The 11309-nt window shown below is 54.6% G+C and overlaps 1 protein-coding gene across 3 annotated transcripts in view; it reads right to left on the bottom strand.

Moving 5' to 3' along the window:
* Positions 1-336: 336 nt before the first annotated feature.
* The window catches only part of Atp6v1c2 (ATPase H+ transporting V1 subunit C2), a 50589-nt gene continuing 39616 nt past the window's right edge, over positions 337-11309 (bottom strand). For 2 of the 3 annotated variants that reach the window (XM_070015263.1, XM_070015262.1), the window contains exons 7-14: positions 7830-7928; positions 7136-7204; positions 5980-6072; positions 5788-5881; positions 3023-3160; positions 2166-2263; positions 803-935; positions 337-567 (exon numbers count right to left, since the gene is read on the bottom strand). In XM_070015263.1, the coding sequence (XP_069871364.1) occupies positions 478-567; positions 803-935; positions 2166-2263; positions 3023-3160; positions 5788-5881; positions 5980-6072; positions 7136-7204; positions 7830-7928 (814 nt within the window). In that variant the 3' untranslated portion in view covers positions 337-477. The remainder of the gene's footprint in view (positions 568-802; positions 936-2165; positions 2264-3022; positions 3161-5787; positions 5882-5979; positions 6073-7135; positions 7205-7829; positions 7929-11309) is intronic. The other variant, XM_070015264.1, reaches the window with a different exon arrangement.

Below are 11309 nucleotides of genomic sequence, written 5' to 3'. Positions count from 1 at the left end.
TTTAGCTCCCACATTAATTAGTATGAACTGACAGCCCTGGTGTCTCCTCCCTGCGGCATGGCCTGTGTCAGGAAAGCAAGGCCTGAGATGCGCTGCCTTCTGGGGGGCTCAGCTTCCTCCCCAGGCCGCCACCAGGGGCTGGTTGTGAGGCAGGGTGTCCAGTGTTTCCCACTAGGGAAGCGTGGGAGAGCAGGAACTAAGTGCTTCCCAGGCTGTAGGCAGTTCACATTTATGTAAAACGCTCAGGAAAAAAAAAAAACATTTCGAATTATTGTTAGAACCTAAGAAAAGATGATTTGAGGGACTGAGCATTTTATTGTAACTTAAAAAAATAAATACACTGTAACTAACGTTTGCGAGCAATTTGTCTGGAAATCAAAATTGCAGAGGCCTTTAGAGTCGGGTTCGTGAGCAAGAAACCGTAGGAGCTGTAGTGTGCGTGTCAGTGGATCTGGTGGTGCCAGGCGCCAGCCCCTACTAGTCAAGGAGGCTGAGGTCGATGTGGAAGTAGACATAGGGGAAATAGTCCTGGTTGCTGAGCTGAAGCCCGGGGATCTCCACCGAGGCCTGCAAAAGAAGATGAGGTGGTGGTGTCAGTGCGTGAACTTGTTTCCTGTTTCACTTCCTGCCTGAGAGAAAGCTTGGGGTGGGTACTGACCACAGGGATGACCACACAAATGGCAGCTGCCCCCACCCCACACATGCATGCGCCTGTGCGCACACAATGCTTTCCTAACAGACTAGCAAGCGCCTTGTTGGAAGGCTGCCCAGCCGCCAGTGCCGAGGCCCGGCGTGTACCTACATCCAGTATACTTGCGGCCGCCACCTCGTCCAGGTGTCGGAAGACCGAGTTAAGCACTTCTCTCAAGCGTTTGGTGGCTGACTTCTTGTGAGGCTGCAGGAGGACAGCCTGGAAGTTCACGGGCAGTCCGTACCTGTGCCGACAAAGCAACGGTACGGTGAGCATGGCAGAAGCACGCTTCCACCCCTGACAGGAAAAGCAAAGCAACAGAACCAAGGTCGGGCTGGTAGATCTCCACGGGGAAAGGGCGGGACACTCGGCCACTTCCACAGCCCTGAAAACCCCGTCTCCACTTAAAGGAGCAGAAATATCACGAGTTCCTTTTATTGAGCCTTCAGATGGGTGGAAAAGGTTTGAAATGTAGTCCCGGGCTACACACTGCAAGCCACTTGGGATGAACTGTCGGCAGGGTGCTACCCAGAGCCATCTCAGCGCTGTGAGTGACCCGAGGCCGGTCCGCAGTTGGGGCCCCAGGCCTGCTGCGCCCTGGGTGAGAGCTGGACTCCGGGTGCCCTGCGCTCACCCAGAACCCAGTTTCTGCCAATGTCCATAAATGCCCCCTGCCCCAGACACCTTCCCAGCAGCCCTTGCTGCTCACAAAGCGTCCCTGGGGAGGCGGAGGAGCCGGCACTGTCCAGACCTCGCCCTTGCTAGAGGCAGGCGGCGCCCGGGCAGACCCCAGGTGAGAAGAACGGCCAGGGCTTCCTCGTGCGGTCTGTCCCCATCTCTCTGGCTATCCAAGCTCTGGTGTTCCCCAGGGGACGAGGGTCGGAGGGCATGTCACTGTGGTGACATTACCTTGAGTCTACTGCTCTGATCTGGCCCCCAGCCCAGCCCCCAGCGCTCTGCCCACCTGGCTGCTGGGGGTCACTGCTCCTGCATACTGTGGGGTGCTCAGGAAGCCACATGCAGCCCTCGCGTGTGGCAGGTGTTCACCGGTGCCGCTAGGAACCAAGTCTGCCAGGGGCCGGGCGTGCTAGCACCAAAGCCGCTCCCACACCACTGCCCGGCTGCCCACGCGCCATGCCTTCCCTTGCCACCCTAGTGGCGCTCCGGTCCCCTTGTCCTCAGCGCTGGTTTGGGCGCTGGCTTTGGAGAGTGAGGGCTGAGACAGCCACGGGCCCTGCGGGTATCCAGGGGTGTCCAGGCAGCCAGGGAGCAGCGGAGAACAGGCGACCCAGGGCCAACTGGGGTTCAGCTGGTTTGCCAAGAGCCAGGAGGGGAGGCAGCAACCACAGCCCCAGAAACTGGGGGCCGGGGGTGAGGGATGCTGGGAGGAGGGTGAGGCGAAGCCCGGATCTCGACCTCTCCAGACCCCGCCACCACCCCCAGGGCAGCCCCAGCTCCAAACTGCTCCACGCACCTGAGCACAGACTCCACAAACACTCTCAGCGCCTTTATGTGGATCCACGCAATGAACGCTTCACTGAAGTTCACCTTGAGCCAGCGCAGCAATGGGCCCTGGAAGACGGGCGGGCCGCGTGAGCCATGCGGCCAGAAGCCACGAGGGCCCAGAAGGGACTCGGGCGCGGACAGCAAGCCCAGCCCCGGAGAGAAGAAACACCAGGAGCCAGCACAAGCAGTCAGAAGAGTCCCGGATGAGGCTGGGGCACCTGGCCCTGGGGAAGCTCAGCGGGCCAGCCACCTGCACATGCGAGGGCCACCACAGGCCGGGGTGGGGACCGGGCAGCTCCTGACCTCAGGACTGTACACGGGCACAGCCAGGGAGCCCGCGTCCTTGAGGGCATGGCTCCTGTGGGGGCTGGCACCATCTACCAGCATCTATAAGCCCCGGCCACCAAGACCAGAGTGGCCGGTCCTGGCGGGGGAACTCAAGAGTCTTGGAGTAAGAGCTCCAAGCTCCCACTGAATTCCTCCGATGGCATCAAGGGCAAGGAAGAGACCTCGCCAGGGCAGCCAGGGTGGGAAGCTGAGCTGCCCAACCACCACCTCTTCACCAGGGCCCTGCCCATCACCAACTCCAGCCACCTCCGGCCAGGGCACAGTCACCCTGGCCATCGAAGCACCATTTCCTGCGGGCAGGGGAGGCTGCAGAAAGACCCTGCCGGCTAGAGGAAGGGCTGATTCTGGGCTCCTTGAACCTCAAACCTCACCAAGCTGAAGGAGATGACGGAAAAGGCAAGAACCGGGCTTTCTCAGAAGCTGCCTCAGTCGGCGGAGATGCGAGCGCGACCCCGGGGCGCCCTGAGGGCTGCTTACCTCACCCTCGCCCTCACTCTCTCTCTCTCTGTCGGTCTGCCCCGCAGCGGGCCTATCGGGGTTCCCTAGCGGGGTTACCTTAACCTTGTGGTCGCGGTAGGTGGGTGCTCCCTTTTTAAGAGTAACACAGGAAGTTTGCTAAAGGCACAGAAATGATTTATTAATCTTTCGGCAAGCAGACATCACAAACACGCAGAAAACAATTCTCACCACTTCCGCCACCCCCCTACCCCCCCAAACAAACCTAGACTCCAGAAGATGGGCCCTGGGGACTTGCAGTCTGGTGAGAGGAAGGCCGGGGGCGGGGCTTACAGCCTGCCCCTCCACATTCTAGGGACAAGCACCCCCACCCCTCCCTGCCCGCATCGTTCGCAGCCCAGCCGGACGGGGCGCAGCTGTCTCGCTGAGCACATCCGTCTGGCTGTGCAGTCACGTGCAGAACGCGTCCAGCTCACTCTTTAGCATCCTGTCTGCCAATGGGTGGGAAAAGGACCATGCTACCCCGTGTTAAATCACCTCCAATGGACAGACAGAAGTTACAAGATGCTTGACTCTGCACTCCCAAGCGGACCAGAGCAGGAGAGACCCTCGGGCTGAAGGGAGGGGCTGCCCCTACTGCACCCCTGGGGTTCTGCTTACAGGCACAGCCGGGGGTCGCCCTCCCAGGCAGACCTCAGCAGGCTCCCCAGGTCAGCACAGGGGTGGGGAAGGACTCCATGTAAAGATGACACGAGCTGCCAGCTGAGCAGCAGGTGGCAGAGGGAGCCTGGCAGGCCTGTGCCAGGGTGGAGATGGGTGCCAAGGGGCTCCTCTCCCCTGGGCGGCCCTCTGCTGGACCCTCAAAAACTGTCACAGTCTGGTCCCACCCACGGTACTCTCTAGAGGTTGGGAGGAGGTCCATGGGGAGCAGAGAAGGTGGGACTGACAAGAAACGGTGCTGACCGGCTGAGGACAACCCAGGACAACCCCTGGGCCTTGGTGACTGTCACTTCAGGCTGTTTTTGCCGGGTCTGTGCCATTGTTCCAAGGCCTCAAACACCCGCAGGGGCCAGGGCGCCATCCCCACAGACCTCCACTGTGAGGTAGGAATCCAGTCAGACTTTGGGCCTGAGCAGCGTGGGTGCTGGCCCCGTGCACGTATATGTCTCCACATAGGGGTTTGTGTGTGTGTGTCTATGCTCTGAAGAAACAGGATTAAAATCCCCAGTATGAACGTGTGTGTGTGTGTGTGTGTGTGTGTGTGTGTGTGTGTGTGTGTGTGTGTGTGTGTGTGTGTGTGTGTGTGTGTGTGTGTGTGTGTACTCGTGCACTTGCTTGGCCCTCTACCACTTTATCTACAACTTCTACTTCTGACTTTTTTTTGTTGTTGGTTGTGGGGTTTGAACTCAGGGCCTGGGTGCCATCCCTGAGCTTTTCTGCTCAAAGCTAATGCTTTACCCCTTTGAGCCACAGCTCAATTTCTGATTTCCTGGTTAATTGGAGATAAGAGTCTCACAGATGTTCCTGCCTGGGCTGGCTTCAAACTGCGATCCTCAGATCTCAGCCTCCCGCGTCACTAAAATTATAGATGTGAGCCACTGGTGCCTGGCTCCACTGTGAACTTTCTATATCATCAGGAGTTTTCCTCTGAAAGGAAAAGGTAGTGGGGCTCTAAGATGCCTGATTTCCCGCAGGGGGAGAGAGGGAGACTCCGACTCTGAGATCAGGGCAGTCTCAGTGGTCTGCCCACTGGCCCCGCCTCTCTTCCCCAGCATACATAGCTCTGAATTGACACACAGGAAGTTCATGCCAGTTGTTCTTGGTGGAAGAACCCTCCTCATTTAGGGCAGGGGTGGGGAGAAGGGGCCAGAAAACATTCTATCCAGCGGGACAGGCTCTTGGGGAGCCACCAGGCCCAGGCCAGTGCCAACACTAGAGGGCACTGTGTCCAGGAGGCACCCACTTTCCAGATCAGTAGATGAATTTTCCAAAACTACATCTCAAGATGCATCCAGTTTTCTGCCCTGTGGGCCAGGCTGCCTCCTCTACAAGTTTCTTTCTTTTTTGTTTGCTTTGTTTGGCTGTGCTGGTCCTGGGGTTTGAATAATCCCTTAGGTTATTATTATTATTTTTTTTTTGCACAAGGCTGATGTTCTAGCACATGAGCCACAGTTCCACTTTCCGCTTTTTGATGACCAATTGGATATAAGCGTCTCACAGGACTTTCCTGAGTAGCTAGGATTACAGGCGTGAGCCACCAACGCCCATCGTATCCAGCAAGTTTCTAAGTAGCTGTGGTCAGAAGTCTCCTAGGTAAGTACTCTCGCCTTGCTAAGACCACAGGGAGGTAAATAGGAGCAGCCGGTGGTATCCTGGAAACGGCATGAGCCAAGGAGAGCAGGGTGGCAAGGTGGCCAAGCATCTCCAAGGCAGCGGCCCTGCCACTCTGGGCTCCGCTGCTGCTGCCTGGACCCCACTTCCCTCTTCCCCCCAGGGGCTTGGGCAGGCCTTTGGCTGGGGAGGGACTCAATGAGCTACCCACAGGGCAGGTTGGGTGGGAGCTGGTCCACCTTAGCGGGGAAGGGGAGGGAGGGCGCTTCTGCCCATCCCCTCTCCCCAGACCCAAATCTTGGGGCCCCAGGAGACCAGGTGCTCCTGAAGGTGTGGCCCAGGGGAAAGGAGACTGGCAGGTTGGGCACTTGGTTCTAGCACATGGATGGAGAAGGTTGCCCTGTGTCATGAACCCCCCTCCCCCCCCCCCCCCGCCTGCCCGCCCTGGTACTCACATACTGTTGCTTCTTATCAGACAGAAGTCTCGTCATCTCTTCCCTTTCCCTTTTGATTTCTTTCTCGTCATAGTAAAATTCACGGACAGTGAACCTTAAAACAAGCACACCATGGCTGTTACTAAGAAGCGCCTGGAGGGGGCAGAGATTCCCAGGGGCCACGTCTGGAGGTGCTCAAGGTCACGCCCTTACTTGTTTTCTTTGGCTTTGACTTTGAAATCATCAATCACTTTTCGAAACAGAGTCACAGTGAAGAGGCCGCCATCATTGTCCTCCGCGATCAGTCTGTTGATAAGAAGCTTTTGTTCACCTCAGCGACCATTGGGGTGGCCCAGCGCCCAGACCCACACTGGAGCTGAACTCAGCAAGGAGAAGGGTTGTTTTTTTCCTGTTGGTTGTGGGGCTTGAACTCAGGGCCTGGGCACTGTCCTTAAGCTCTTTTTGCTCAACGCTAATGTTTACCACAGCACTACTTCTGGTTTGCTGGTGATTAATTGGAGTTAAGAGTCTCACGGACTTTTATATATAATACATATATAATAGCATATACTATTATATACTATATATGTTATAGTATATAATATATAGTATATGTGTATTATATATACTATATATTATATTATAGTGTATATAATATATGCTATTATATTTTATGATAGATGTGTATATGACATATACCATCTTTGTGCTATTTCTAACTAATAAAATATGAAAAAATATATTTTCTACACATCATTTCTGCAGTACCCACTGGTTACCCTATATGCTCTGACCCTCCACAGGCCACACCCTGAAACTGTCTTCCTTCACACCTGGGACTGTGCACAGGTAGGTGTCTGCAGGACCCCCAATGGGGCAGAACAAATACAGCAGGCAGAACAGAGCTCAAAGCCAGAGGACCCACAGAGAAGCCCTGCAATGGATACATGGATGGATACATGGATGGATGGATGGATGGATGGATGGATGGATGGATGGATGGATGGATGGATGGATGGAAGGTTGGATGGAGAGATGGATGGATGGATGGAAGGATGGATGGATGGAAGGATAGATGGATGGATGAAGGATGGATGGAAGGATGGATGGATAGATGGAAGGATAGATGGAAGGATGGGTGGAAGGAAGGAAGGAAGGAAGGATGACACTTCCCACAGGAGGGGCAAGGGGTGGAGTTTTGAAAGATAAAAGCAGGGTGGCTTATGACAGAGTTAGTGATAAGAGTTCTGGGTCAAGCATGCAAGAAAACTGAGCGGCCCAAGAGGAGCGGAGGGGACCAAGAAAGCCTGGGTATGGGGCTCAGAGGCCTCACACCCTGCAGGTGCCCAGAGCTGAGCTGGGGTCTCACTTGGTCGACCGAGGGACCACCATATCCGACAGCGATTCGTAGGTCTTCTGCCACCGGGCGTAGCTTGTCCTAGGAGGACAGGAACCATTCATTCTTATGTGACAAAAGCTCAGGACGTCCTGAGGCTCAGGACGCTGTATCTGCTTTTTCCTAAGGCCGGGGGTGGGGTGGGGGGGTGGGGTGGGGGAAAGGGACTGTGGAGAGTCCCCAGCATTCCTGCAGGCCCTGCTCAGTGGCTCTGAGGATACCCTGGCCTAACGCCAACCTGGGTCCAGCCTGTGAGAGCTCCGGGTCTCCCACAAAAGGCCCCATAGAGAGAGCGAGGTATAGACATGTATGCAGCTCACTAATAACCTCCAGGCCTGACCTAGTGGGCAACCTGGAACCAGCTGACGGTCTCAGGACAAAGTTCAGAAAAGTAAGAACTCCCAGGCCTGTGACAGAGATGAAACATTGTCTGTGACTGATGAGTCACACAGTAGGTGCACAATAAATGGCTGCTTAGATCACTGTCACCATCTTCCTACTGCTGTAAGCACAGCTGCTCTGTGGGTCTTCTAACCTGGCAGGTGGGCATGGAAATGGCCCATCTCCCTGTCTACTGAGCAGGGCTGATGTCCTTCCACAGTCCCTCCGTCCATCCCAGCAAGGGTCAAGACACCCTCCCCTCCCCCTGCCCTTCCTGGCCGCGTACTTGGGGACGATGACCAGCAGTGTGATGAGATATTCTGAATCCAACACAAAGTCCTCTCTGCTCACAATATCGCTCAGTGTCCGAGTGAAGAGGTTCCCCCTGAAAAGCCACACACACACACACACACACACACACACACACACAAAGTGTGACCAGCAGAAAGTGACCCACGCCCCCCCCCCCCCCCGCAAACCCACAACACCCGGATGGGGACAGGAAAGGAGCAGGCTCGGGAGCGTGCCTCTCCACGCTGGAGCCTCCTAAGACCATCCTCCCGGACTCCATCCCAGCATCATGGCTGCCGCCTCCTGCCTCCAGGGTCAGGGAGGCTGGCTGGGCGTCAGCTACTGTCACCAGTCACCAACAGCTCGGTGACCCACAGCGCCCTGTGCCACCATCGGCCATTGTGAGGGGACCTCGGGTGGCAGGCAGCTAAAATTACTGGCTGAGACAGAGCTGCGTGTCACTTTACAGGACTCCAAAGTGACCAGGGGACACTCACCTGAAGTAGCTTTGCCCTTGCCCAAGGGACCTAGCTAGTTTCAGGCCTAGCCCCAGGGCAAGGCTGTGTGTGGGGGGGGAGGGGGAGGGGGAGTGTAGCTGTACATCACTACCAAGACACTCAGAGGCTGGGGGCTGGGCGCTTCCCAGGTACAGAGTCCCCTCCCCCTCCCCCCTCCCCCAAAGCTTTAAAAGGGAAACACCAGAGTCTCCCCACACCCAGCCACTTTCCTTCTTTTCCAGTTTCTGTCTACGTAGCGGCGTGGCCCTGACATACCCCGGACAGCTCCCATGAGCGCGCGACCCTCACACTACACTTAAGGTCTGAGCTTTGCCCTGTGCACCCCCTTCACAGCGGAGCTTCCAAACATGTCTGCTGAATGAACAATGGTGAGTCTGCAGGCAGTGCAGGATTCAGATTTTAGTCTGCTGTGCATTTTTTAGGGCCTAGCTTATGGTCTGGGAGCTTAGTAGGTGCTTTAAAATATATGCTGAACCTAGATCTAAAATACACTGGGGCATGATATAGGACTCTAGACATTCACACACAGTGAGACCAAAGGAGAATATTCTTTCTGTGGGGTCAGTCATGGGGCTTGAACTCTGGGCCTGGGCACTGTCCTTCAGCTCTTTAGCTCAAGGCTAGTGTTCTACCACTTGAGCCACAGCGCCACTTCTGGTTTTCTGAGTGGTTTATTGGAGATAAGAGTGTCATGGACTTTCCTGCCCAGGCTGGCTTCGAACCACAATCCTCAGATCTCAGCCTCCTGAGTAGCTAGGATTACAGGTGTGAGCCACCAGCACCCAGTGAGAATACTCTTAAGAGAACACAAAGGTGCAATGCCTATGTACATCTGATCATATAAAATAATATTTATCGAAATGAACTCCAGGAAATGGAAACAAGAGGTTTTCACTTCGTTGTTGTTTTTGTTTTCTTTTTTTCTTGTTTACTCATTTATCTATCTTTGGGAGGGTAAGGGAACACAGAAATGGACAGACAAAGGGTGAACAAATGCAGCAGTGTACTCACTAGACACCATACTAAAAATGAACTATATAACTTGTGGGTGAGGAAAATTGGGAGAGAGCGAGGGACGGGGTGACACTGTCTAAAAAGAAACGTACCCTTTCCCTGACTTATGTAACAATAACCCCTCTGTCCATCACCTTTATAATAACAATAACAAACTTGTGAAAAAGAAGTAAGGGAAAGGAAGGGAAGGGCTGCATCAAAGGGGTGGGAACACTGAGGAGGGCGACGCTGATAAAGATGCTCTGCATTGATAAACTGCTCTGTTAATTACACCTCCTGTGTACAACTAGTTAAATTCTAAAAATTAATGGAAAAAAGAACTATACAATTTGTAGGTGGGGACAGGAGAGAAAAACTGAGACAGAGCAAGGGAAAAGATGACATTGTCCAAAAAGGAATATACTTTTTTTTGGAGGGGGGGGGAAGTCCGGTCGTGGGGCCTGAACTCTGGGCCTGGGCGCTGTCCCTCAGCTCTTCAGCTCAAGGCTAGCGCTCTACCACTTGAGCCACAGCACCACTTCCAGCTTTTTTCTTTTTGCTTATATGTTGCTGAGGAATTGAACCCAGGGCCTCATGCATGCAAAGCAAGCGCTCTACCACTGAGCTACCTTCCCAGCCCAGAAATATACTCTTTACCTGACTTATATACCTGTAAACCTCTGTACATCTTTTTGGGGGGTTGTGGGTCTTGAACCCAGGGTCTGGGTGCTGTCCTGAGCTTTTTTCTCAAGGCTAGCACTCTACCACTTTGAGCCACAGTGCCACTTCTGGTTTTCTGGAGGTTCACTAGAGAGAAGAGTCTCATGAACTTTTCTGTCCAGGCTGCCTTTGAACCACGATCCTCAGATCTCAGCCTCCTGAGTAGCTAGGATTATAGGCGTGAGTCACTGGTGCCCATCTTGTACATCACTTTTATAATAACAATTAAAAATTTAAAAAATAAAATACATACTGAAAGAAGGCTTAGGTAACAGAGTCGTGAGAACATGATGTGGGTGCCTGTGGCTCACGCCTGTAATGCTGGCTACTCAGGAGACTGATATTTGATGACCATGGTTCAAAGCCAGCACAGGGAAGAAAAGTCTGTCAATGACAGGCTTTAGCTTGAATGGCTGTGCTGGAGACCACGAGTGTTTGGGGTTCGCACTGCGTGGGGTTTGGGGCTCCACATAGGCATAATGAGCTCATTAGAGCTGGGATTCCCACGTTCCACCTGCACCTCATGCCCACGGCCCAACCCACCCTGCGTGTCAGTGTTCTGAGTGCCACGAGGTCAGGCATGGCCTCCCCGGGACGCCATCTAGACCAAGCTATGGATTTGGGCACACTTTCAGAATCACAAGGGCTAATCACAAGAAGAGCTGGCCGGTGACAACCACAAGATGTACATGTAAGTAAAAAGTGGCCTTCTCCTGGTCCCGGGAGAAAGCCCTGCCAACCCAGCACTGTCCAGCAGCGTCCTCCTCCAGCCCCAGAAGAAGCTCACTGGCTGTTGCTTCTTTTCTTTTTTTTTGTGGGTTGTGGGGCCTGAACTCTGGGCCTGGGCGCTGTCCCTCAGCTCTTCAGCTCAAGGCGAGTGCCATGTCACTTGAACCACAGCGCCACTTCCGGCTTTTTCTGCCTAGGTGGTGCTGAGGAATCGAACCCAGGGCCTTGTGCATGCAAGGCAAGCACTCTACCACTGAGCCACTTTCCCAGCCCCCACTGGCTTCTTACGTACCTCCAGTGCCAGTGTACTCACTACTGTCCCATGACAATCCCTGTCTTGCTGACACTGAACTTCCCCTTTCCTCCTGGTGGAACCCTCCACCACCTGATGCCAGGTCTGTCTGCAGGGTCCACTGACCGTCCAGGCAGACGGAGCAGGCACCTGCGTTCCCGCAGAGGCTCCGCGCGGGGCTGGAGCTCACTGAGCTCTCTGCCCATCAAAGCACGAGGCTCTG

The sequence above is a fragment of the Dipodomys merriami genome, unplaced genomic scaffold, assembly GCF_024711535.1.
Source record: "Dipodomys merriami isolate MVZ:Mamm:240054 unplaced genomic scaffold, mDipMer1.0.p SCAF_110, whole genome shotgun sequence".
Taxonomy (NCBI): domain Eukaryota; kingdom Metazoa; phylum Chordata; class Mammalia; order Rodentia; family Heteromyidae; genus Dipodomys; species Dipodomys merriami.
The sequence above is the reverse complement of the archived record's forward strand: the minus strand, read 5'-3'. Positions and strand labels throughout refer to the sequence as shown.